This window comes from Chlamydotis macqueenii, chromosome 2 (assembly GCF_036417535.1).
Source record: "Chlamydotis macqueenii isolate bChlMac1 chromosome 2, bChlMac1.mat, whole genome shotgun sequence".
Classification (NCBI taxonomy): domain Eukaryota; kingdom Metazoa; phylum Chordata; class Aves; order Otidiformes; family Otididae; genus Chlamydotis; species Chlamydotis macqueenii.
Genome location: NC_141557.1, coordinates 139,576,176 through 139,603,441, shown reverse-complemented (window position 1 = coordinate 139,603,441; position 27,266 = coordinate 139,576,176). Strand labels below are relative to the sequence as shown.

General features: G+C 41.3%; 3 protein-coding genes across 7 annotated transcripts in view; 2 read left to right on the top strand and 1 right to left on the bottom strand.

Moving 5' to 3' along the window:
- Positions 1-3,181, bottom strand: part of PTDSS1 (phosphatidylserine synthase 1) — a 33,953-nt gene extending 30,772 nt beyond the window's left edge. For all 3 annotated transcript variants that reach the window (XM_086741064.1, XM_086741065.1, XM_086741066.1), the window contains exon 1: positions 2,633-3,181. In XM_086741064.1, coding sequence (XP_086597190.1) covers positions 2,633-2,811 — 179 coding nt within the window. In that variant the 5' untranslated portion in view covers positions 2,812-3,181. The remainder of the gene's footprint in view (positions 1-2,632) is intronic.
- Positions 3,182-3,382: 201 nt separating this feature from the next.
- MTERF3 (mitochondrial transcription termination factor 3) lies at positions 3,383-19,218 on the top strand. The gene is made up of 7 exons (XM_010124517.2): positions 3,383-3,921; positions 6,105-6,257; positions 7,281-7,470; positions 12,277-12,424; positions 13,684-13,755; positions 16,548-16,709; positions 18,964-19,218. The coding sequence occupies exons 1-7, from the start codon at positions 3,597-3,599 to the stop codon at positions 19,156-19,158; spliced, it is 1,245 nt and encodes a 414-aa protein (XP_010122819.2). The 5' UTR covers positions 3,383-3,596; the 3' UTR covers positions 19,159-19,218.
- Positions 19,219-22,262: 3,044 nt separating this feature from the next.
- UQCRB (ubiquinol-cytochrome c reductase binding protein) lies at positions 22,263-26,993 on the top strand. Of its 3 annotated transcripts, none has more exons than XM_086741061.1 (4): positions 22,263-22,405; positions 23,587-23,658; positions 25,419-25,585; positions 26,752-26,993. In XM_086741061.1, the coding sequence occupies exons 1-4, from the start codon at positions 22,315-22,317 to the stop codon at positions 26,827-26,829; spliced, it is 408 nt and encodes a 135-aa protein (XP_086597187.1). In that variant the 5' UTR covers positions 22,263-22,314; the 3' UTR covers positions 26,830-26,993. The 3 variants fall into 3 exon arrangements, with proteins under 3 accessions (XP_086597187.1, XP_086597189.1, XP_086597188.1); XM_086741063.1 differs by lacking the exon at positions 22,263-22,405 and adding an exon at positions 23,055-23,146; XM_086741062.1 differs by lacking the exon at positions 22,263-22,405 and adding an exon at positions 23,055-23,155.
- Positions 26,994-27,266: the final 273 nt, after the last annotated feature.

Here is a 27,266-nt window from a genome sequence, read left to right as displayed (position 1 = left end):
AGAGAAGGCCACATCCCTCTCTCTAGGGAGGAAGAGGACAGGGAAAGCTAGAGCCGCTTCACACCTCTGCTCCAGGGCACAGCCTGGAAGCAGAAGAGCCTGTGTCTGCCCCATTCAGCAGGAAATAACCAAGGGAGCTGCAGCCATTGTCAGAAGCACTAGAAGGATGTGCTTAAAAAAAAAAAAAACAGAACGCTCTCTACTCCCCACTTTAACATGGAGAAGTTAAACACACATTTCTTTTTCTGTATTATTATTGCTATTTGAAGTTCAGCTTCACCTTTATCTGTCAGCCCAAAGACAGTACCAACTGCTCTCAGTGATCACAAGGGAGATTCCATGTTATGGCTTGGTACATTCAAGGGAAAAGTATTTTCTAAGTTTGTTTGAACTCCCCCATATTTCTGACATAAAACAATTACAGAAGAGGCAAGAAAAACATTAAAAGAAGCAGAATTTCCTCTGCCAATGCTGAAGTTCCTGAAAAAAAATTAATTTTACTTAACAACATCACTATGAATGTATGATAGAAAACCCCCTGCTTAACAAACGGACCAGGAGAGCTATGGAACAACTGACAGCACAGGGGAAGCAAAGAATAACTTGTCACACCTTACTGGGAAGTCTACAGCACCTTGGGCCCAGGAGGTGGAAATAGGAACACTGTCACCGGAAACTCAATGCAACAAGCTGAATATAAAGGGAATATAAAGACCAGACCTGGGAGCACACACTGTAACCATGTGGGAAACCTCCCAACTTCTCAAAGATTACATGTGGTTTGGGCAGTGTCCCAAATAAGGCAACATAGGCAGCACTTTGGTGCTGGAAACTCCTGCAATAGTTGGAAATAGCAGAAGATGGGGATGGGGGAAGGGAAAAAAAAAAAAAAAAAAGAAAAGAAAAGAAAAAAAAAAAGAAAAAAGGGAAAAATCAGCGTACCTTCCACAACCTGAGAAGAGGAGAAACAGACAAAAGTTAAAGATAAGTCAATGGGTATTTAAACACAGGAAGTGAGGCAGAGCAGAGACAGATGGGGGGAAGAAAACAAAACAGAAGGCAGAGTTAGAAAGCTAGCAAGACAAATGGAAAGAAAAGCTAGAAATCCTCTTGGAAAAAAACGCAAACTAACATCCCAGAAGTCAAGCAATATTCTTCGAGCCCAAAAGACTCCATCGTTTTTAAACTGCAGCTCGGCTCATCCTCTGCTTGAAAGAATTAACAGCAAAATTTCTTTCCTCCCCAAAGGCAAGCGATCAATTCCATTAATCCTTCAGAACGATGTCTGGATGAGAATCCTTTAGTAACTCAGAAGTTTGACCTAAATTAGCCCTAGAGTGAGAAAAGTGATTTGGTTGGGGGAAACAAGACAAGAGGAGAACTTGTAGCAAAGGTCTCTAATTAAACATTGTACCAAAGACAAAAACACCTCTCCAATTTAAGAGTTAAGAATGGGGCCCTGAGATATTCTACCTTAGCTTAGCTCTTGTTACCTAAGTAGAACGGATGTGTTCACCAAAAATATCTTCCTTGAGGCCATACACAAGTTGAAACAAGAAAAGGCGCACCTCAGACCATTTGCAGCTACACTGTTTTGTGTTTCCTTATGCTCCTTTCTCAGCTCAACCCAGGCTTGACCATCGTTTTCACAGCTGATAAGTGATACATTTGGATTCTTCGAACAAGATAGAAGATTACAGACTGAATTATAGATCAGGCCTAGGGAACAAATAATTGACATTGTTCTGTCAAATGCAGAGTTTAATCAACAAGGCCATTGAAATCTGTGATTGTGTACATACAGTGCCACAAAAGTGTAAATGAGCCCAAAACAGGTTGCACAACTCAGCAAAAACCTCTCAGGAACCACTGTTTGCCCAGAGACCACACGATTTAGCCTAAAGGAGGATTCTGTTACCATCTTCACAGACCCAGTCAGTAGAGGGCAATGAAAAGTATGCACAACTTAGAAAAATACTGCAAGATACCCTTCAGATGGCACTGCTATACCCTTTGTTTACAGATAAGGCTCTTGAAAATAACTGTGCCCATTCTTAGCTTTATTTCCATGAATGACTGCAGTGGCAAAGTCCACCGAGCTGTTCCTGTGGTGGGGAAAGGACGTGCCGAAGCCTATCCATACCAGGGCACGTGAGTGGTCACAGACAAAGCATGTTGTATGAAAACGATGACACAAAAAAGTCACTCCTGTCCACCGAAGGCTTGGTAAATCATCTACTTGAGTGATGTCATTGCTGGGCTTCTTGACAGTCTAATGAAGGCCATTTTGGGCAATTGCTTGAAACACACGTTTTGGTAAAGACCTTAACAGAGGAGCCTCAAAACGAGCAACAAGCTCCCAGCAGACCAGCACACCCGCTCCCCGAAGGGAAGCCCGCCCGAGCAGCGGGCACCCCAGCCCGCAGAGCACGCAGCGGCCCACGGCTCGACACCGAGCCTCCCGTTAACCCGCTCCCAGCAGGAACCGCCGCCCGCCCAGGCCGCGCCGCCCGTCCTCGCCCCCGGGGGAACCGGTACCGGGCCCCGCCCCGGGAACCCCCTTCTTCGCCCCACGGCCGACACCCAGGGGTGGGGCGGGAGGGTCCCGGCGGCGGTGCCGGGGGCCGCGCACCTGGTGAAGGCGAAGGCCATGAGGCTGAGGATGGTGAAGCTGAGGAGGGTGATGGTGTGCGGTCGGTAGAAGAACTCCAGCGTGATGTCCTCCACCTGCTGTTCGTTGATCATGCGGAAGTGCAGGCGGTAGTTCACGTCGTCCTTGCTCAGGGTCCGGCTCCCCACGCACGACGCCATCTCGCCCCCTTCCCCTCGACCTCAGCGTGGCTCTGGTTCTTCCCGAAGCCGGGAGGGGAAGGGCGGCGCGACCCAAACCGGCCCGGCCGGCCGCCCGCACCACCTCCCGCTGAGGCGACGCCGCTGAGCAGGGAAACACCGCGCCCGCCTCGCCGAGGGGAGGAGCTCGCCCCGCCGCCCACGCTGGGAAGGAAGAATGGAGCGGGGAGGGGAGACGGAACCACACCGCCCCCTTCAAGCAAGCAGTGGGAAGGACCTTTTTCTGCGTGCCCCCCCCTTTCACTGCTCCCGAATAGTCTCGTCCGAGTTGCGGCCGGGGCGGGGGGCGCGCAGGTGGGCCGGGTTGCGGGCGGGAGCGGCGCGTGAGGAAGGTGAGGTGTTGGCGGGTGGCAGCGGCCGCGGTGTGGCTGCGTGGTGAGGGCCGGGGGTGGCCGCGCTCGCCCTCCTCCGTCCCTCGGGCCGGGCTGGCTGCGTGCGGAGCCGCACGCCCTCACCCGGGCTGGGCGCAGAGGCTGCCGGGCTGGGGCGGCGAGCGCGGCCCAGCTTCCCTCCCGCCTGCTCTGCGCCGCGCCGTGAGGTGAGGTGAGGGCCCCGGCCCGCGGAGAGGGTTTAAGTCTTTGCGAAGCAGCTGCTCGGTGCTTTGTAACGAGCGATTTCAGCTTTAGCGCTCAGGGCGGTAACGCTCACGCTCCCAGCCCGGCGGGCGAGGCGAGGCGAGGCAGCGCGCCTGCGTTGTTCCCCAGCCCGTTCTCTCCCAGCAGGATGCGGTGCTGAGGAGGGGGAAGATGGCTCTGTGGGCTCGGCGGGCCTGGCGCTGCCTGCTGCGGGCGGCCCCCGCTGCCGAGTTCCCCGGGAGGCCGAGCGGCCGCAGCGGCGCGGCGCAGGCATGCCGTGCGTTCGCCCCGCTGGCTCTGCTGCCCTCTAGAAATGACGTTCTTCCGTGGAGACTGCGGGCGTACAGGCGTGTGTCTGGAGGAAGCTGTTCTCCGCCTGACAGTGCCAAGGATGGATCCTTTTCTTCTCCCGAAAGTAACTTGCCTTCACCAGTAAAACAGGAGCAAACAAAAGCAGAAACGTTGCCTGATCTGAATGCAAAAGTACTGTATGAAGGTAAGAGGCCTTAGGGATACAATTTCTCCTGAATCTCCAAGTCCTGCTTTCAGTATTACCCTTGACTCTCCTATTTTGGCTTATTCATCTGAAATATTTATCTGAAGTTCCTGACTCTCGCTTCTTTTTAGCCCCACAGTTAATGCAGAGTTCCTGTGGTCACTCTAGCATACAAAGAACACCTCAAGGTGAAATAAATATACAATGTTTAGGGTAGAAATGCCAGTGGAGCTGCTCTTTGAAAGGCTTTTCTTTTCATAACTACCTTCAGCAGCTGAGCATTTGCCTTTCCCTCATACTTGTGCTGGTACAAAATAAAGGATTTGGTTTGTTTGGTTTTTTTTTTTGAGCAAGGGTCAGGAAAGCCACCCCTGAAACAGCTCGCAGGCCGAAGCCGTTTGAATGATCGGGGACGAACAACAGGAGGCAGCAGCGGGTGAAGCCTGCTTGAACACTGCCCTGATGAGAAATGCACTTCCAGCTGTCTCCTGAGGAAAGGAGATAGATACAAGGTCGCCTTGGTGTTGTTGCCCTGAGGAAATTGCCTCATTTTTCTCTACTCTTACATCTAAGCAAAGATTAAAAAAAATACCACCCTCTGAAAACAAGTCTAGTGTACTGAGGAACCTTGCTCTGAATTACTAAGCAGTCTTCTATGTTCAGATTCAGCTTTGAGTCTAGCCAACTTGGATCCTACAGAGCTTATTTTTGGGGTGGCTCAGAGCTGCAACTGAGATCTGTGTGTTTGTGCAGCTGGTTCTGGAAACAGTGCTGCACCAGTACTGACAGGTCAGCCAGCTCGTTTGTGTCTGCACCTGCGGTGCAGTTTATTTACGTGCCAAATTTTTGTCTGCCAGCAGACTTACTGGTGTGTGTATGTGTGTGGAGCATTTTGCCCAGCTGGCAATGTATATAATGGAATAAACATAATTGCTAACTTTTTTTTTTTTTTGGCAACTTGTGGTGTGTTATATGCTCCTGATAGGAGGTTTAAAAAACTTAAAGTGGCAAAGAAAGGACATCTATGCTTCCTGAATGGACCTTGGTGTCAGTTAGTTCAGTCCTCAACAAGTTGAAAGGAAATACTTAATATCCATATAGATGCCCAGAGAGTTCTTATTACTGTTTAAGGTGTAAATGTTGCTAAAAACATGTTACTATGTTTTTGTTTCTGGGGTTTTGAGAAGAAGACGCAGCAAGACCTTCAGCAGCTATTGAGCTAGTTGTGCAACTCTTCCTGGAACAATAAGATCTTCCTACTTATTTTGGAACCTGTCTTGGTAGTTCTGGTGTAGCTTTATTTTCTTGACATGGAAGAGTGTTACCCTAGTCTCTAGGAGGTCCTTGTGTGAAGGTACAGGGCACAGAAGATGCCCATCCTGAGGAGTTTATAATTAGGGCTGTTGATTAGAAATCAGTTTGATAATTGAGGTGGATTCTAGCAGCCAGCCTGCAAAACAGTAATCTTGATCTAGCTTCTGTGAGCTCTTGTCAATGGAAAAATAGATCAGTTTAGACAAATATTTTTTAAAAGATTCTGAGCTCTGTGACTTTGAACACTTAAGGGGAAACAAGCATAATGGTGTTCACTTGGAAACCTTAATGAGTAGGAAATTGAGCTTAATTTCTTTAGCTGTTAAAGGTGGTGGCAGTCAGCAGTCTTTCTGTAATGGGTAAGACATGGTGGCTTTGTTGGAGTTCACTGTGAAACGCCTTGAGAGTTAACACAACTGTGGTTCAGGCATCAGATTCAGAAGAGGCACGGAGTAGCAGGCTTGTCAGGTTATGAAAAATAATCTTTGCAGTAGCCTTTGATCTGGATATGATCAGGCAAGAATGCATTTATGAAGACAGGAGAGAAAATTGTTTTTCAAGAAGGCGATGTGATCTGTCATCTCTAGTGATCAAGGCAGCAGACTGAAGGCAAGCTTGCTGGGTACCACACTCAGATTTGGCCATGTGAGCAAGAGTTGATGGGCAGTGACATGGAGAGGGAACAGAGACAAAAACTGCGGGGAGAGTCTTTGCTTTCATATGTTTTCAAATAATAATAGATTGACTGTTCATCTCATGCACAGTGTTCTTGCATTTGGAAATGAATTTTAAGAGATCTGTATAGCATTTGGTGGGAGCAGCTTTGTTGTTCACAAAATGCATTTGGGTCGTCTATATTTATTGCTTAGACTGGGATGACATCCAACCTTCATCTGCTTTGGAGGAGATTTCTGAAGAAGAAGCCATGCAGATCATCGCAGAACCGCTTCTTCCCCTTCAATCTTCCACGCTCCGAGATTATGTTGATCACTCGGAAACTCTGGCAAAACTTGTCCACCTAGGTATGTGTGATTTTGTTCATGTGGTTTGCCTATATCTGGAGCTTTGTAGTTTCTATAACTTGTGGTTTGATCTTATTAGTCACTTATAAACTTGAAAATAGGAACAGTGACTAATCGCTAAGGGCAGCAAAACATTATCCAGGGTAAATGGAAAAAGAGAGGGGACCGCATGACTCACTAGCAGTGCTGTAGTAGTTGAAGACAAGGCCGGCTAGCTTTAGTTCCTTAGTGCTGTGGATGTTAGAAGGAGACATCTCCCACAGCTTCTGGAGGTGGGGAGGACTTTTTGTAACTTGATTGATCTCTCTTCTTTTGGGCTCCTTAAGGATGCATTAATTTGCTGCAAAAGAAATTGCAGCTTTTCATCCTTGGAAGGAAGGAAGGAGGGCAGTTGCTGTGCAGAACCGTAGAAGTGGGGCACAGTAAAACTGGAGAGGCAAGGAGGAAAGGATGGAAGAGAACTTCAGTTCTCATCAAAAAGCATTTAGACTTTGCAAGGATAGCAGAGTTCAAGATTGCTGGTCACCTCCTTGTTTCCCAGAAGTGCAAGGAACACTAGAAGGAGGTTGGAGAAATAAATATTTGAGAGAGGGAAATCTGGCCCCATGCAGTAACAAATTGTTGTGTGTGAGCCAGTATCCAAAGTCACTTCAGTGCAAAATTGTCCCTTTCCCTTGTATGATGGAGTTGGGAATTCCTTGCAGACATACTTCTGTGCAACAAACGTAGGTCTCTGCATGTGGCATGTACTAGTGTACTTGATTCCTCATGTGCAGGATTCACTGCAAATGTCTTCCTTCAAAAAATAAACTTAACAAAAGCATCTAAAATGACTGCTTATTTGATCTGGAATCTTTCCAGAATATACAAGATGTTGTGACCTTGCTGTGTTGAGCAACTGAAATATGCTAAATCAGTGAAAAAAAGGAGCAGTCCTATAAATTTCAACATGCCTTCCTGAAACATTTATAGGAAGTAGGGTCTGTGTTTAATTAAAACAGTATATGATTTTATTTGTTGTAGGAGTGGACTTATCCCAAGTGGAGAAACGTCAAAAGGCAGGTCAACTCTTACTGACCTTGGACTTTGAAAAAGATATAAGAAAAATACTTCTGTTTCTTAAGGATGTTGGTGTAGAAGACAATCAGCTGGGACCATTCCTGACCAAAAATCCATACATCCTTGCTGAAGATCTGGAAGCTTTAGAAACCAGGTAAGCCTTTCCAATGGCAGTAGGGTGTTTAGCCCATTGGCTTGAAGATCTGGTTTCCCACTTGTTTTAACCTTGTCTAAACCTGTGTTGCTGCTGCTTCATTTCACACTCGATCCCTTGCTCCATGTTCCTGTGCCTTCCAATCAGTCAGCATTGAGATGTGGTGGTATCATAAGTCGAATCAACACCTTGATCCACCTGAAAACTAACTGTTAACAAATTTTACTGCTCACCCCTGTCTGTCTGTCACAGAGGAAGCAGCTTGCCATCCTGGGCCACTTGCTTTAACTGTGTCAGCTTAAATTCTGAAATGCACTGTTGGTCCCTGAGGCTTTACCTGTTGTGGGACAATATTAACCTCTTCAGTCATGCTTTGAAACCACTCTTCTAGATGATATGTCTACCCATACCTTGTGAATTCTGCAGTAAAATAACTAGACCAGATATCTTCTATGTTTGCTTTTAATAGCAGCAGCGACATTTGGTGACTTTTTTTTTTTCCTATTGTCCACTTCAAACTGGGCACAAGACTACAATGAACTAATTTTTCTGTGTGTTCACACTTGTATGGTCCTAGACTGTTTCCTCAGTGTCATCCAGCTTGTCTGTGCATAAGGGTAAATACCAGTCTCTTCAGAAGATTTTGTATCTTAGACCAAAGCTTACTTAGTTAGCTGCCTTTGCAGGCAGCTGCCTTTGCAGGCCTGCCTGTGCAGGCTTTTTTTTTTTTTTTTAAAGCTTTTTTTTTTTCTCTAATAGAAAAGTGATTGTGTTTGTAGGTCTTTCTTCTGAGACTCTAGGGGAAACAAGCTGCTTTCTCCATTTACTGTCAAACTTTTGTCTTCTGTATCACCCTCTCCTACTCCTCTCTGCTCTTTTTAATGTCTTAAATGTGGACGCTGTGTACTGCAGACTGTACTTCACATGATCTAGCTAGAGAACACTAACTTCAGAAAATACTGTGTTCTGAATATAAGGACTACTTGAATGAAAGCAAGCGCTGAAGAAGTAAGACAACTATATCCATATACTCCTCTCCCTCCAGCAGCATGACTTGGAAAGTGATGAGATTTGTGTCAGTTGACTGAAGTCTGATGATTTCAGTATTTCAAGTGTTGTCTGAATGAAACTGTAATTGTATTTCTTATTCTCTACCAACAGTGGGACTTCCTCTTTAATGGCAGTTGTTAGTTCATTAAGAATTCTTTGTCTGGTCAGCTTTAGAGATACTGGTACTTAAAGTAGCTTTAAAAACCTGTAGCTGAGTTAAAGGGATAAAGGTGGTCAAAATAAGAATATTGAGGAGCTGTGGCAGATCTACGTGGCATGGTCTAACACATTACTGATAGCAGCTGTCCATTCTCTCTGTGTTGGAAATCAAGCATTGTTGTCCTGTTTTGTCACTGTATGTGTGCATCTGGGCTGCATGAGTGCAGATTTTGACTGTTCCCTCAGTGGCTTAAGCCAGGATGCTGGACTTCATCCTGCAGTGACTGAGATACCTGTGCTGGTGCTGGTCAAGTTGAGGTCTTATGGTTTTAACTGTTAGTAGCTATTCACAGAAGCCGGTCCTTAGTGTTTTTGCATTGTTAACTTTGGAGGACTAGTTCTAGAGCTTTAAAGATGAGGTTTGTATTTGTGGCAGAAAGCCTTTCACTTCTGAAGAAAAATTTTCCTAAAGTTAATAACTGGAATTAAAATATTCAAGATCTTTAACATAATGTATTGTAATAATATAAATGATCTATTTAAAAAAAAAAAGTTATTCTTAACTCTTCATTTTATCTGAAATAACTGAATGTAGGTTTTGAGCCTGTATTTTCGTGAATCTACAGTCGCTTTTTGCAAAGGTGCTTTGCCCTAAGGATGGTGTGGTGGCTTGTAATCGTGTTGCTCTCTTTCCTCATCCTCCTTGTTGGTTTATGGATACAAACAGCTTCTCTGTATTCCTTGGCTTTAGTATTTCCTTCCAGATTTTTGCAGGTGGGGTCCCATTAAGACACAAGAGACTTATGGTAGTAGCACCAGACTATGGGGTTGTATTTTTTTTTTTTTATTATCTTATCTGTGTCTTGCAGTTGTAGACATCCTAGCTTTTTTTACTCAGCTGTATTTGTTTATTCCTATAACAAGTTTGATTCTGAAATTGAAATACTTTGTTCTTCTGATTCATACTTCCATTAGGTGTGTTGTTATAGAAAAAAATTGCAGGAAAATTGACTTTTATTCTTAAAATTACTGCAGACAGGTTTGCATTAATTCAACTGTTCTTTTACAGAACAACGTGTGTGTGTGCAGTTTGTAATGAACTCAAAACATCTTGGTCTTTAAAAGTTCCAGAAAGGAGAGTCTTTCTGCTTGGCTCTTGCACATAGTAGCTGTCCAAGACAGAAATCTAAAAATATGGCTTTTTGGAAACAGGCACATTAGTAGACTTATGTCTAACACAGACCTGACTTCTCTTCTTTCTCCTCTGTTCTTCCATCCTCCTGTTCAGTAAGTGGCCTTTCAAAAGCAATATCCAAAAAAAAAAACCTGTGCCATTTCTCAGCAGTCGTTGTCTAGATGTCAGAGTTGTTTATACTCTTCTGAAGAGAGTATTTCTTTCTATAATAAACATTATAAGTCTGCTATGAAGTCAGTTTTGCTTTTCGGTGACTGTCCTGTGGCACTACCTGGTAAGTGAAGCATAGGCTGAACAGGGCAATCCAATTTCTTCTTCATTGTTCGGGAAGTTTCTCTCTGTTTGGCATTGGTGAATGCTTTCCTGGAAGCTTTAAAGTAAGTGTGCTGCAGAGGGTGCGAAGTGAATGTGTCTGAGATAGCTGTCTTTTGAAAGCCGAGTATCACCTTTGCATAAACACTTCAGTGCAGATGGACATGGTATTGGTTACATAACTCTGGAATGTTTTATTGCTATGGATTCCATGTTGCCAGGAAACAAAACACAAATTTCAATAGGTTTGGCATTTGACTTCAGATAAACACTGTAAAAGTCAAAACATTCCATAATTCATAACAATTCTGACAGTTGCAAATCAGTGTCTGTACTGCAGCTGCACCAGATGCTTTGTTTGACGGTATTGTTAATGATGATTTAAAACTGCTAACATGCTACATAGAACTGCTGACCCCTGTAGTAGAACGAGAGCTAACCTTGGTGCCAACACTCACAAAGTTATCTCAAACCTTGATCAGGTTGGAAGATTGTGCTTCTTTAATATACAAGTTTCTAGAGTCAGGTTATTAAAATTTTGCCATCCCTCTTTTAAGCTTCTTGCTTTTCCAGGATGTGAAGAAATGCTTCAGGTGTGAATCTTAATGACTTGTTAACAGAAAACAAGTGGAGGGGAGTCAGGACAAGTAACAGGTTTTAATTTTTATCTGCTCATTTAGCTATGTTTCTGGGATGCTTGGCAGTTGTGCTCTTGAAAAAATTGAATGGAAGAAGTATAGCATAGCCAAGCTGCAGCATTCAAAACATAATGGGATAATTTTTGAAGGGCCAATTGTTTATTTTTGGTTTCTGCATTTCTCTTTCTCCTAACCTCTCCTTGTCTCTGAGGCTCCTGCAGCCAGTTCCATCAGCATTATCTGGAGCCTAGGCTGCTACCTTCTGTGTTGGGGTGCCTGCCCAGTTAGGAATTGGTCCTCTAGAGCTTGTTCTTAGATCTTCTGCCTAGAGGTTTTTGGCTTGTGATGACTTAATTTTTGAGGGTTTGTGGAAAGAGAGGGAGGTTGTAGTGACTGGAAGGTATTTTTATTTTCTTCTTTCCACAAGACATGTTTTAACATGTAGCCCATATTTTGCTCAATATCTGCTTCTGCAGAATATTCTGCAGTCTATTTAGTATCTTAATTACTGCCAGATAAACTCAGTTCTTGTATGCTCTAAGTTAATCTGACAGCAAATACTTCTGTATGTGTTAATCTATAACCAAAGGGAACCTCTTCAAATTGTAGTTCAGTTTTTTGTAAATGGTGGTACATGGGTTAATCAGGTCTCTCTTTATTTTCTGTGCTGTATTTTCCCCTCATTCCTTTTTCCGGGAGCCATGGTAACAATCTACTGCAAGTAGTACTTGAAATAGGATTTCACTTTCACTGATTCAACAAAGTTTGGAAAACGTTTTGAGTTGGAAAGAGAGAAAGCAAGCAAGCTTTGTTGAACATAAAAACTTTGGTCAGTTCCTTCTCCTTTCTGACAACCAGATGTTTTTTAACTAAATCCTTGGACCAGGGACTGAAAGTAGGGACCTATTGTAACAAAAGTAACTTCAGCTGATTTAGAATTGTCTTTTTAGACACTGTCTCTACAGATAGCATTGTTGTATGGTATTTCTACTCCACCGCTATTGGCAAAACAGGGATGTATGCGGTATGGTACTTTGTTCTTTCAGCAGTAGAAATGGAATTCATTAAAATAGCAAAAGGCTGTATATATTTTATTATCCATACCCTGTAATGATCTATTAATGTGTTTGCAATCTAGGAGACAGGCTGGTAGTTAAATGTAGGTTAACATAGTTATCTGCTTAAGTACAGCTGGAAGGAATTAAAATCTGTCTTCAGTATTGACATTCTGCTCTGAGGTTTATTTTACTTGTAATTAATTGGAAGGGATGGTATTTTGCTTTTATGATAACTGCAGATTTCCCTCTAATTATTTTTGGCAGGGTTGCATGTTAATGCTAGAACATCTGTCCGTTTATAAGATATCACTGAGGAATTTAAGCAAGTACTGAATAAATGGAGGCAATAAAATTTTCATCACTGGATTTTATTTTGTTTTTGTTCTCTTTCTAGAGTGGCTTACCTAAAATCAAAAAAATTTGGTAAGGCAGAAATTGCTCAGATGGTCTCAAGAGCTCCATATTTGCTGTTGTTTTCAGTGGAAAGACTGGATAACCGACTGGGTTTCTTCAAAAATGAACTTGGCCTCAGTGTAAAAAAGGTACAAACTATACATTGAAGTCTTTATGTACTTTGTCAGTGACAACTATAAGGCCGTGGAACATGAATACTTCAAGTGTTTGGAGGTTATCAACAAACATTAGTGACGTTACCGATGTAACTCTCTGTTACCAGAAGAATAACATTATTTTAACTGTCTGTACAAGTAATATGGACATCTAACATTCAAAGATTCTGAAATACAGTTCTTGAAGATGATCCGCTGCCGTTTATTGTAAAACAAGCATGTGTATGTCCAGTTTTATCTGAGATGGGTCAGAAGACTGAATCCATTGCTGAAATTGCAAGCAGCATTTTAACTTCTAGAAAATTAGCTGGCTCTCTTCATCTCTTCAAGATACTGTAACACTTAACTCATCAGTGAAAAATAGTCTAATCTGCGAATATCATATCAAACTAAATGCCGAGTCATATGCTCAGCTCACTAAGGGTAACGCCTGAGTTGCCTTGTGAGTTGCCCAGGTTACATGCTTAGCAGGTATTTAGCACCATGCTTCAGGATCTTCAGAGGACGTAGTAGCTGGACTTGAATAAGTGGACAGTGTCAGTTGTTTCCTGCAGTAGCTGAGGATTGCAACAAATGTCTAGTTCCCGGTGGAACCCTGTGTTCTTCTGTTGGCTTCTGTAGCCGTACAGCTATAGCTGTCACAGTGCCTGATCCTGGCCTTTCCACGCTTGAGGTAAGAGACCTCACTGGACAAGGGTTTAGTCATTGCCTTGTACTCAGGGCGGATTACAAGTAATCATGTGTCTTGGGGGATGTGGAATAGTTTCTTGTATTGCCATAATACTATTGTCTAACCAGATGCTGAGATAGAGGCTATGAAAGAGTGGAATTTGTCTATCACGTAGTGCTTTGTTTACTTTTTTTTTTTAAAAAAAAAAAAAAAAGATGGGAAGAAACAATTTGAGCACTGAAAAAGATTGAGCACTTGAGCATGCTTTCTACTTTTGGGGTATGCTTCTACTCCCTCTTCCTGTCTGTTTTATAACAGCTACATTATTTTTTTTTTGTTTTCCAGACAAAGATATTTTAGTAACTTTTTGCATCTTAATATACTGCTGCTTCATGCAAACTCATCTTTGGGGTAGAAATAAAATGAAATGCAAATGAAAGTGCATCCCTCTTCCATATAGAAAAAAAAAAAGTTTATATGAGCTCTTTATCTTTCTTCCACAGATGGATTCACAAACATGTTTGAGTAATAATATTTCCTTTGTGTGTTTTCCTAACTGTAGACAAAGGATCTGGTAATTCGTCTTCCAAGGCTACTGACTGGCAAATTAGAGCCTGTAAAAGAAAATCTTCAGGTGAGTTTATTAGTAGGTACTAAAAGTGTACTCTGTATCCACATAGTTTAAGAGTTGACAGAAGATAAAATTCCTGGAGGAGAATCCTGCACAGAAAGAATTTAATTAAATAATTTTAGTAAAGATTTAAAAAAAAATGAGGATTTTTTTAAACAATTTCTTTTCCTCTGTAGCTAGCAAGCTTACAGCATACATGGAGCAGTATCGTATTCCATCTTCTACTCTGATGTAGGTTAGAAACTTCATCTAGGTCCCTTCCTGCCAAAAGTTGTATGTGATGACACAAATTGTTACCCCTTTCTTTACAACGAGTGAAAAATAGGGCTTGCTCCCTCCTTTTTTTTTTTTTCCCCTTAATTATGTTTTTTTTTTTTTTTTTCAAACTTGGATTGTCTGTGAGGATTTAGGAGCAAGAAATATGCATTTGATTATTTTCCTCTTGGCAGGTAGCTAGCCTGCCAAAATGTGCATTTGACACCTATTGTCTGATAGCAGATGGTCATTATTAACAACTGTTGGGTAAATAACTTCAAACCCACAGAGACTCCTTTCCCCTTTGAAAACATAACTATGTATTGCTTTAATTATTGTGCTGTAAAACCATCTAGGCCAAACAGCATGATGTAGTGTAACAATTTGAGAAATCTCATTATCCTATGACACATAACTATGAATTAAAATATATAATTTTCAGATAGTCTCACTACTCTGAAACTATTAAACACTGGGAATCTTGCAATCTGAAAAGTGTGTGTGGTAAGGGAGGAGATTGGAAAGTAGCAGACTGTTCCAATTAATAGTGCTTTCTTTTTAATGAACATTGTTTCCACAGGCTAGGGATTCAGTATATTATAATTAGTGTGTTTTTTAAGATCCTCAGTTCTATGCGACTGTCTTGTCTGTCTACCAAAAAGTGTAAAGTGCAGCATCCTTATTTTTAACACGTTCTAGAGAGAGAGAGGAAGGATTTTTAGAACCTACTGATATGTAGAAGCTCCAGCCTTTCAGGAGGCTGAATGACTCCCAATTCAGAATCCAGGTTCAGACCTGCATGTTCTAAGCTGCTGGTAGGCAAGGCAGTACTCGGAAAGTGAAACCGTATACCAGCAGTTCAGAAGTGACCTGGTGGTATCCCTCATTCTAAGTGGGCTGTTATTTAGAAATAACTGCTGCAGCTGATACTGGTTGTCAAAAGATACCAATCATGGACTAAATGAGCTGAGAGGTGGCTTATTCCATCCTCTGAAGGTTTCATCAAGCACAATTAGAGATTCACTGAGAGGGTAAAACTGGAAAGCTTGCATTACCACTGCAGGTTATGCAGCAGAATATTGCTGGGGCTTACACAGTAAGGATATTAGCATATGTGGGTTAAAGAGTTACTGAATATTAAACATGTTTGCTGTCAAACTGAGTACAGTCAAAGCAACTTACACTTGAGCTCACTGTTCATGTCGGGAGAGCTGTTCCATTTCACAGAGTAGAAGAGAACAGCCCAAGATTCTTGCCACAATTACCTCCACAGTGGGGCCAGCTGTAGGTCTCCACTGATTTAACATCAGGTCTTACTCTTGGTTGTGTATCTTAATGCCGTAAGTTACCCCTGCCAACTCAGATTTGTGGAAGACACTACTAAAGTGCAAAAACATCTCTTCATACTTGAATGCTGTCTTAGTTGATCAGTATTTCTTGTGATATGCAATATTTATAACACAGATAAGAAAGAACTAGGAGTTGGAAGACCTGATCATAGTAACTTCTAGAAACAATTCCCTGTAAGGATCTGGAAGTACCCAGATTCTAAGCCTTTTCCTTTGTATTTGCTAGGCAGTTTTGGAAAAGAGCTGCAATTTTGGCACATCAAACTGGAAAAAAAAAAAAGCACGACCTTTCTGCCAACTGAAGAAGTACCTGAGTTGGATTTGAAAGTCTGGCTATGTTGACTGGCAAGCACACTCACTTCACGACTGAAAACAAGCTGCTTGTAAATGTCACTGGAGGATAGAAGAAATGGCTGAGTTATCAGACACTTTTGTATGCTGAATTCCTTTCTCAACAACTCAATGAACTGCTTGCCATTCTGTGCTTTGGGAGGAGCGCTCGTGATTTTATTGAAAAAATGTGTTTTGTTTTCCTTTTGGGAAACCATAATTGAAGTCAAGGCGGTCTGTGAAAAAGACATCTTACTTTAGACATTAACCAACTGTAAAATAAATTGAATATATCACATATTCTGCACATTTTTTTCAGCTTCAGCAGACTTCAGTTGAAGACTACAGGACTGAAACTATACTCCCTAATATAAAAATATGACTTAGATACATTAGCAAAGCAAAGAACACATTAACAAAAGTAGTCATTAGCTATTTGATTACTGTGTTTTACAGAGCTCAACAGCTCCACAACTAGAAAGTCAGTGTCTTTTTGACAGCTTGGTATTGAAACTGATAAAAGACTTTTAGGGGAGAATTTTTATGCTTGTAACTGGCATGGACACTGAGACACAGCTTTTTTTGTTCCTTTCTCAGACAAGCTGAAAAATACATAGCATTCACAGAAGTCATCTTTAGTTCAGAGATATTCTGTAAACAAACTACACTTTAATCAAGAATGATAAATAATTTGCACTGACTTGAGAACAACTGGAATGGCAAATATTACTGTAGGTTGCATTCTTGTTGCTGTGTGACAAAGGGTAGAAGAATTTTGCATAAGTTTATTTCAGTGGCATGTTAAAATAAGATGAGTTTGCTGTAAACAACTTTTGAAGATAAAATTGTGCTCTTTTTCAGGTTTGTCAGATTGAACTTGGTTTTCAACGCAATGAAATTCAACAGATTGTCTTTAAGACCCCCAAGATTTTAACTGCAAGTAAAAAGAGACTCAAACAGACATTTGACTACTTACACAACATAATGGGCATTCCCCACCAGATGCTTACTCGCTTTCCTCAGGTGAGCTGTTAATCTGGGAATAGACTGTATGTGCTCTTTGCACAGCTGCTTCACTAGTTTGGTGCTGAAGGTAGAGCCTCCCTGTATGCAGGACACATGTGAGTACTTAACTTGTCTGTGGCTTTTACTCTGATTGGGAAAACTTTAATTAGCAATTCAGCAACTATTGAGGATTACAATGTGGAAGTGCCCTTCTCTCCCTGGCACATGTGACACCACCACCCTCAGTCTTGTGAATTTTTAAGTTTTCAACAGAAGTAGTCATGCTCATCTCTTCTGGATTCATGCAAGAGAGTACTGCCTGCGTAGGGATTCCTTGTCCTGAAATCTTACCTAGCTAAGAAACACAAGGGAAGACACATAAAGCATAAGATATGTTCATTAGATAACAGATATAAAACCATTTCTTTCAGATTTGTCTAGTTAAAAAATAAATTTTATGGATTGTAGGATCTGAAAATAGAGTTTAAAGCTACGAGAAGTTTTGTCTATCAGATTCTCATTTACCATCCTATTGCTGCAGCAATAGCTAAAAAAATCACAGGGGTGAAAATAGATTTGTTTCTTGATGACTATTTTTGGTTTTTTCTATCTCCTCATTACTGTTATTTCCTCATAAATTAAAAGTTGAAAGCATAGTCACTTCATCCAGTGCTGACATGCAGTCACACTAGCTTCTTACAAGGAAAAAAAAAAGAAAGCACAAATTGCAAATTCTGAACTGCTATAATTTTCTTCCTAAAGCAAGTCTAGTAGAGAATCTAATCGTCTAATCTAACTGTCTAAAGAGCCAAAATTATATGGGGAAATAAAAGTAGTCCTCAGGATTTTGATTACTTACCTTGCTATTTAATATATCTTTACTTAACAAGGATGCTTGCTATAACTCCAGTCCATGTGTCACTTTTGCCCTCCTTGACCTGTAAGTGACCACAAGTCTTGCGCTCCTTCCCTTTGTTTGGAAGGGTAAGTGCAGAGTTTTCTCTGCTCTTTGTTCTTGGTGCAGTCACCTCCTCTCTTCCCTGTTCTTCCCTTCCATCCTCAAAAATTGTGAGTTCCAGGATATGGCTAGTGCGACTCAATCTGTATATGGTCTGGCCATTAACTTGTGCATTCACAAATGTGTACTTGTCTCCATCTGTTCTTGCTTTTATCCTGAATGACAATAATGCTAAAAATAGGAGGCATACTGGATTTTTTTTTTTTGTCAAATCCTCTCTAATGTTACAGTTGCTGTTGTAACCATCCTTCCTATTAGCCAGCTTCATAACCAGTATAACCTAACAGTTGTTTGGTTTTTTTTCCCACATCTTCTGAATCCCTCTTAAAATTTAAGGAAGGCAGAGGAGGAACAGTAGTTTTTCTTTCTGTCCTAGTTCAAATAAATTAGTTTCCTCATGAAATCCTTCTTTCAGTAGCGCAGTCTCTCCTTTTTAGTAAAAACTCTGGTTGCTTTCATTGCTCTAGCATTCAAGTTCTCACTATTATCTTCTTTAAAGCAGCGTCTCTTTCTTCAGCTGTGCTACTAGGAAATGTCAAGTTAGATCTCTACCTTTAAGACTTCTTAACTGTGCATCTGTCTTCTCAGCTTCTCTCTATTTTTAAATGTTCCACTGATTCTTTTCATGTTTCCCTTACCGTTGTTCTTGCCTTTGACTGTCTACGATTCTTTTGTGACAAATACCTTCAAAAGTAAACGTTGCTGTGCAGCAGAAGACAAGTGGTTGTTTTGAACCACTGCACTGTGCCGCGACAGCCACTCACCTTTTCCGTTGCCACTGCAATTCACTCAATTGTATGATGCAATGTGGTCACCTCCTCATTTCTTCCTTATAACAATGCTCATCTGAATATGGCTGTATACATAAATACTTCTGATAATGTACAGAAAATGCTTAGCTATTTTTTCTTGCTCCCTGTTTCTGAATGTCTCCTCTCCACTTTCTTGGCTGTGATTACACAAAAGTTATATAGTTATTATATATAAAAAAAACCAACATGCTTGAGAGTTCTATTGCTTCTTCATTTCCCGTGTATGTGTATATCGGCATATTGTATTGAAACATTTATTTAGAATTTAGATAATTTATGTATGAATGTAACCTACCTAGTGTTTTATATAAATGAGAAGAAAAGATGCAAATTACTTGTTTTCTTCCTAGATTTTCAGTTTGTCTAAAAAAATGCTCTTATTTTAGATTGATCAGAGTCTGAAATTTAGACAACTTAAAAGATTCTTCCCTTTCTTTTTTAGGTTTTCAACTCAAAGCTATTACGAATCAAAGAGAGACATATGTTTCTTACATTTCTGGGAAGAGCCCAGTATGACCCAGCACAACCCAGCTACATCTCTCTGGACCAGCTAGTATCCTTGCCCGATGAGGTGTTTTGTACAGAGATTGCCAAAGCTTCTATACGGGACTTTGAAAAATTCTTAAAAACACTTTAATTACTAACACATGTAAAAAGGAACAGAATAAAGTTATGAAATAAACATTTTATAAAAGTACTCCTCTTTATGGTCTCTTAACTTCTTAATTACTGGTTTAAAAAGTTGTTGCTTATGAAACATTTGTAGGATTTAAAAACCTTACAGTAATATTCTTTACAGTGATTTGAAAATATGTTTCAGAAGGATTAACTGAATATATGCTGATTGCTACTGATACAATCCTTGTAAATTAACAGCTAACTTAATTCAGAGTGAAGGAGGCAGCAGACCAACAGAAAAGTAAATTAAAGTGGATTATTATTCTTTTTTTCTTCCAGTAATTTCAGAATTTGGGGAGATGGAAAAAGTTGCTAGTGACTTATTCCTTGTCTCGTCCTCTGTCTTCTCTCATCCTCCCTCGCAAAAGTTAGATTAACAAACTAATGCAGTAGTGAAGTAGTGATGTGTTTACCTGCTTTTATCTTAAGAGCTAATAATGTCATTCTTTTCCTTGTATGGTAGAAAGAAGTATACTATTACATATGTGAAGCTCCTTGTACAAAAAGGCATTTTTTAACAGGTTACAAATGTGGTTCCTTGTGAAGCTGGCTGCTGAAGTTCATATCCTAAAAGCTGCACAGTGAAACTTGGTTTGAAATATCAAAGAAAATCAGCAAACTGAATCTATACGAATTACAGAAAGACAATAAAACTATACATGTCCCTGAAATCTAGAAGGGGCTTATTTTAAGTCATTTTTCCCCTTGTTGAGTGGGGGAAGCAGTTTGTCCCCACCGCAGTGAGATTTGTATGGCTTTAGTGTGTAAGTAACCATACAAAAAGAGGCTGCAGTATGTACTTAGCTGACAGAGTTCTCTTGCTCAGTCTAACAACTGAAGTAAACGCTAACATTGCGAATCATGGGAGTATTAAAACTACTTAAACCTATCCGTAAACAAGCGGTGTTAACGCAGAATTATCAAATGCTTCACAGCCTATTTGCCCAAAGTGAAGAAACTGACTAAAACCAAATGCAAACTCTCTGACAGTTTATTGTTTAGAAGCTTCCATTCTTTCAGTTAAAACAGTTCAGGAAACTGAAATCCAGATGTTTTCATTTGGATTTAAGCTTATTTAATGTAAAAGCCTCAATGTTTCAAAAGCTCAGTGTTGGAGCTTAAAATACCAGTTTGTATGCAGCTAGCAGAATAAAATTCAAAAGGTTAAATTCCCCTAATAGATGTGATATAAAGTAAGGTTAAAGAGACATTTAAATAATGAGAATAGTAGTGCTCTCTGGATTGTGACTTGGGTCTTTTGTCCAAAATAAAAATTTGGAATTTGAGTTACAACACCCAAGAAAAGGAATGGTGCCAGAACAAGCAGGGTGCAAAATGATTTACTGGGGCGTCCTCACTTGAAACAAAGTAAAAAGCCACATTCATTGTCTGCAATATATACATGAGATGTTCTCTTTTGTCCTTTGTTCTCATGTTTCCCACTTCATTGGCTTGGGAAGGTCACTTGAAATCCTCTATTAAGTAGACAGTTCCTGGTGGAGATGGATAACAAATTTCATCTGAAGTGGTGCCTGAAATGTGATGGCTAAACGCTTTCCCCCATTCCTTCCTTTTAAATAAAATATCTAAGTCCAATTCAATATCCTTACTTAGATTTTGACTATAATCTTCAAACAATCTAGTAAAAATTAATATATAATATATGGGTTCACAATGCCAAAGTAAAGGGTTTGCTTTTGCAGATTTACCCCACTGTCTGTACCACAATCTATATTACTATCTGACAAACCACTATAACATAAATCATATTACAGAATGCGTATATTTTTAATGTCTCAAATTTGAGCTTTTAATTACTTTAATATTTTTAAATGTAAAAGTGATTGCTGCCAGAGCTAAACCAGTTTCTTTGAAATGTTAAATGCATGAGCTTATGCCAAAATAGCTTCCCAGAAATACCACGAAGAAAGGAAGCAAAAGATTTTTATGGGAGCGCTAAAAGGAAAGGGGAGAGAGGATAGAAGAACTTTTTGAGGAGCGTGCCAAATACTTTTTGGCTTTAAGATGAAAAAAACTCTTTAGAAGAATTGTTTGGCCTAGCATTACCAAACTTATGGTAGTCTGCTGTTCTCGATAAGGGCTAGCAGCCTGTGATTGAGCATGTCGATTAATTGAGGGGTGCTGGGTACAACATGGCAACCACCCTTTGTGGTCTGCCGACACACGCTCTAAGCTGTGCTGTTTGCCTGTGCCATCGCATTCAGCCACATGCTTTTCTGACTGAAGTTGCCCACTGTAGCAGTATTTCTGGAATAATTCCACACATTTGTTTTATTTCTTTACAAATGCGGTGGTCTGAAAAAAATTGCTGGAGTGAGGCAGTGATCTCTGCCTCAGAAAACAGAGCTGGCAGCTGTGGTACCTGAGCAGAGAGAGGTTTCTACCTCTTTCTGTGACTGACCTGGTACTTTGCTTACTGTGCTTTACAAACGTAAGCATTTTTAGCTAATATTCACCTTTACCCCTCCGATCGCAGCTGCTCGTCTGAAGAGGTCACAGCACCGTTAGTTCAGCGGCCTCCACTGACAGCCACGCTACCTTGCACGGAAGCCAGTGCTTGTTCACATCAGCTCTCCGGGCTCCAAGCTGCAGCCGTGGCCACCGCCAGCAAAGGCGACGGGTCGGACTATGGCGGCAAAATATTTTGATTTTTTGAGTCGCTGCCAGTTTGCAGAGGCACTACGGAACACACACGCTGCGAGGAGACTGCACCGTGTTCCTTGCTCTGAGCAAGCGTTGATTAATCTTGGCTTAATTACCGATTCTACAACACCGGAACCTTATTTAAAAACATCGTAAGAGCCACGGGCTTCCACCGTGCCCGCCTCGGCCTCTTCTTTACCTCTCCCGCCGCCCGCGGGCCGCTGCCTCACAGCAGCCCGGCGCCCCGCGGCGGCTACGACCCAGCGCCAGAAGCAGGGACAGGCCGCCACGGCAGAGACCCTTCGGGATGCTCGCCACCCGCCCGGATCAAGCCACGGGCGAGCGGAAACTGGACCTCGACCGGTACCGACCGGTGCCGGTCGGACCCTCGACGCCCCCGCCCCGCCGGGGCGCATGCGCCAGCGCTGAGGCGGCATTGGTGGGCCCGGGTATGTGCCCTCCCCTGAGCGGGGGGCAGGACGCCGCGGGTTACCCACGAGGCAACGCGCCGCTCGAGGTCAAGATGGCGGCGAGGGCATCGGGTGAGGAGGCTGCGGGCGGCCAGGGACGATCGTGCAGGGCCGCGCCATTCGCGTTTGCGGCGCGGGGCTCGCCCTGTCCCGTACTGGGAGGCGAGGCGGGCCGTGACGGGGTGGCGGTGAGCTGGTGGACGCCGTGCGCTGTGTGTCCTTGACGGGAGCAGCGCCCGCAGCTGGTGTACCCCTCGGTCTGGGCCTCAGCGGAGGGAGCCTGGCTCCGGTACCGGGCTTTTCAGGAGCGGCAGGGCAGAGGGTGCTCAGGAGGGCTGGAGGAGCAGCCCTTGGGCGGCTCTGGGCGGGCCTCGGGGGTCGCTGTCCTGCCCGGATACTGACTCCAGGCTTAGCTGGTTTAACGTTGTTCCTTCTCGGGTCTTAAAGTAGGAAGGAATAAGGCCTAATGAGGTAGTGTGCTAATGGCGTAACGGTGTCACACGTAGCACTGGTTTTATGGGGTGACTTAGTAGGAGAACTGACTTAAAGTCATGAAAGATAGCTTGCCCCGGCTGCGTTGCCCCTATTGCCCTGGTTTTGGATTTCTAGACCCTCTGATGGTGTTTGGTACTGTATTGTGCTTGATGACATGTAAAAAAATCACAGTTAAGGAAGGATGAATCATTAGAAGTAAATGATTTTTTTTTTTTTTTTCCTTGAGATTTTGGTGTTGACCTGCCAGTTGACTTTGGCAGCTCTTTGAAGAAGGAAGCTCTGGAATAGTATTTATATAACTGGAGAGGAGAGCTGAAGGTTAACAATGTAATAATATGCTGGCCTTGAATTAATGCATAGCAAGTGTTGTGAAACTTAAATAAATTATTTGAAAAGCATGATGGTTTTGCTTTATGTAGGACATTATGTTTTTAGCTCAAGTAAGAGTTATGGATCCTAAAAGTGTTGGTGCTGTCTTTGACAATGAACTTTTAGCATTATTCCAAGTCTTAAAGCAGTCTAATATTCAAATTTAGTGAAACAGGTCAAATTATTGTATGTAACAAGCAGTCATTCTACCTGTTCAGTGTCAGTTAAGGGATACTCAAAAGCAGAGCAGCCAAGTCATATATATTCAAATGTGATGTAGTGTTGCGTTACTACATGTGAAGGAGGCCAACAAATATTTGTGTACTGTCATAGTAGTGTGTAAATGTTGAATTTTATCTTGCTGTGCAACTGATGATGGTTGCATTTAGTTGCAGGAGGTGGTCGCCTGATAGACAGAATTCGCAAGTGGTATTATAATGCAGCTGGATTCAACAAACTTGGTAAGTGTTTCGTTGAGTTTTAAAACCTCTGCAAATGTAACAATCCTCAGACTAGTTATGGTTTGTAACTGGCTTATGTACATGCAGTTTTGATCAAAATTAACTACTACTTTTGTGGGGAAAAAAGGTAGCAATAGCTTCAGTCATCATGATTGCTACTTAGTAATGAGTTGGTGACTTTTCTGTTATTTCTGCCTTTGCTGTTGTTTTAAGTGAAATAACTTATGAACAGCTAAGGTTAAGCTGGAGCAGTTGAAAAAAACTTTCACAAAGCAGTCTTGAAAGCTTGATTATTTATCTTTTCCCACCAAATCACTTTCACTGGCCAGTATCTTCTAACCCCAAGGCTGGTCTTGAAGCTGGAGAGATTCCCACTGATAGCAGTCTCTCTGCAATACTTATGCAAAGTATCCAAAGGGAAAAAAAAAAAGGATTTAGTTAGTTCTGCCCTTTGTATCACTTTAACTTCACTTGGTGTTTTTCTGGCCTGCGCGTTGGTGAAGTAGGTGTAAAAATAGTGTTTCATTAAGTAGAGGAGGTTTCCTTGATGTTGTCTTTAACATGTTCAGAGTTATTACTAAGTTTGTTTCAACTATTTAGATGGCAGAACTGTTCTTGAATGACAAGAGAATCTGAATATTCAGAGGCTGTAATTTACTGCTGACCACAATATGAGCAAATCATTTGAAGGAAACTAACATACCTGCCCTGGGGAAGTTAGAATGAAATTGCAAGACAGCTTTAGATGAATAAGCGTAGGTCTTTCCTCCAGACATGCAGTGCTTAGCCCCTCCTTTTATATCTGTCTGCTGAAATTCATGAAGGCATTTATACTTTTTGCCACTTTTCTGAGAATACGACTGAAAACTGGGGAGAAACACTGAATTTAGTCTAGTGATTAAACTAGCAGACAGGCTCCTTGTGCCTTTGAAATAAATTACAAAACTGATTCAAGAATACGTAGCTCAAAATAAATTTCTGTTTTATTGGAGACTACTGCCAACTCGGTCACATGAGATCAAAACCTTTAACCACAAGTCAGTAGGTATACTTTTGTAATCTGCATCAGTCTTGGAATGCTGCAGAAGTAACATCTTGTCCTATGTTGTTAGTGCTGAAGCAGAGTTGGTTGAATTTCTCGAATCCTTCATTCCACGAACAGTGTAGGGCTTTTGAGAAGACTAGGTACTTCTCCCTGATTTAACTTCTAACTTGGGGCAGCGTGGGAGGGAACCAACTTGCACACAAATGTCTACCTTCAGGTTTCCATAGCTTAGTATCGTCAGTGGAAATCTAGTCATTATGCTTAGTGGAGTTTAGAGGATAATTCTTCAGTACTGAAATATTCATAGCTGTGGTTGGCTGACTCTAATAGATTCAGAGCTCTTATACCCTTTACCTAGACAACCATCTTAAATATAGATATAAAATTAGGTGAGCGTAAGTCCAATCCTCAGATCCAGAATACTTATTTTCTGTGTATATATACTGTTATGAAACACATTGAATTAAGTACCCATTTTCACTATTCCTCCTTAAGCAAAGTAGTGAAAACAAGTCAATGGAGTATGTGAAAGCCGGCATTTAGAGTTTGTTCTCTGTGAGCAATTAGTGGTTCTCTTCTCCTGGATTGGTTTAATTTTTATTTGTAATTTTGCAGTAGAAGTTTTTTGCCCATGTTAATTAGAAAGACCTGTGTCAATCCTAGATCTTACTTAAGAACATTTATTCAGTGATACTGTAAAATCTTTTTGGTCCAGGATTAATGCGAGATGATACATTGTATGAAGATGATGATGTAAAAGAAGCGCTGAAGAGACTTCCAGAACATCTTTACAATGAAAGAATATTTCGCATAAAGCGAGCCCTCGACTTAAGCCTGAAACATCGGATCCTTCCCAAAGACCAGTGGGTGAAGTATGAAGAGGTATGTGTACAGAGGGTCTCCAAGGTGGAGGTCTTAAATGGCACTGCTATGACTGGTCTTCGGGATTTCTGGTCTCTGAAGAGATCCACACTTACATGTCCTTTATGATGAGTTTGTATCTTGTAGGATGCCTCTGGAAAACACAGCTTTTGATCGCTGTTTAAAAATCTCCATTTTTCTGTGGCTATTACAAAGTTTTTCTCAAGATGACAAAAGGTTAAACTACAACTCAGAGCCATAGTACATTGTTTGTATTCAGACAAAATATTTATTCTAAGCTATCAGATAAAGAAATACACTGTAACTAGCTTGGAAATTCTTATAAAAGGTCTTTTGCTTTTCTGATGAATTTATTAATTTTATAGAAAATCTCAAGCCAGAGCTTTTCTTCATGAAGATGCCAAGGAAGAATAATTTGAAGGGAAATCTTATGTTAAAATAAGTGTCGTCTTGTAATTTGAAAAACAAACTACACCTTCCTTTTCAGATGTAACTAAAATTTAGGGGTTTTATAGTGGATTGATTGACTTTGCGTTACTAACCATCTCAACTTTCTCCAAATTATCAGGCAGAGAGGAATCTTATCACTAATCTTTTGACTACAGGATAGTATAAGTATAAACATATAGTATAGTATAAACAGCAGAGGCTGTTTCTTGTGGTCCTGTTGGTCATATTTGGGTAACTGCTGCATTGAACAGCTGTTTGCATAGTTCCTCAAGCAGCAGTTTGGTTTGTAAGTGTTAAACACGGTCAAGGTGTTCCATCGAATCCACGTTTATAGTGGTGTTTAGAAGTTAAGTTCAGAAGGAGTCTCTCCAGAGTACTTTAGTTGGACTTTGCACTAATTAAAGTGGATCTTTTACATTTGGGTATCTGCCAAATGAATATTGTTTCTAAAGGTATAGCTGGAAGTGTCACTTTGCTTGTTAATGTTGGCGAGGAATTGGGGATTGGTGGTTGCTGCAGTAAAGAACCTGTCATTGCAGACTTGGCAGATACAAAGTTTACATTTTCAGAGTAAGTAATATTTGTTTGGTTTTTTTCTTTCTTGAGAGGCTGGGTTTTAGTCAAATACGAGGAATGAGAGACAAGTAATCTGTAGGAGTGGCTTGAGATGTTTCTGGACCTCCCTATAAGTTTAAATATATTCTCTTCTTTTTCAGGATAAGCGTTATCTTGAACCATACCTAAAAGAAGTAATCCGTGAAAGACTTGAAAGAGAAGCATGGAACAAGAAATAACTATTGAACTACTTCATGCAAATACCCACATATTCCTGATATTTTTAAACATTTGGTTATGGAAGTCTACAGGGAGGCGAATGTGAGGCTGAGGAATACTGTTTCAGCTTGTTCGTTGAATCTGTTCATCCAACTAAAATAAACATGTCAAAGTATAAAATCTACTTGGAAGAGTTCTTTGTAGATGTTAAGAAGCTAATGTTCAGGTCTTTCCTGTGAGCATATACATTACATATTAGTGGAGTGGTATGAAGTCTTCATTCCAGCTTTCTCATCCTTACTCTTTTCATAGTACAGCACTTTTCTGCAGTTGTAGGGTTGGGTAAGAAACACACAAGGCTGTTGGTGCTAGCTGCTCTGTTAAATTAAGAAGGGGTTGCTTATTTCCTTCATCACTTCTTCCTGGAGACAGCAGTACTGGACCACTGCTTGATGTT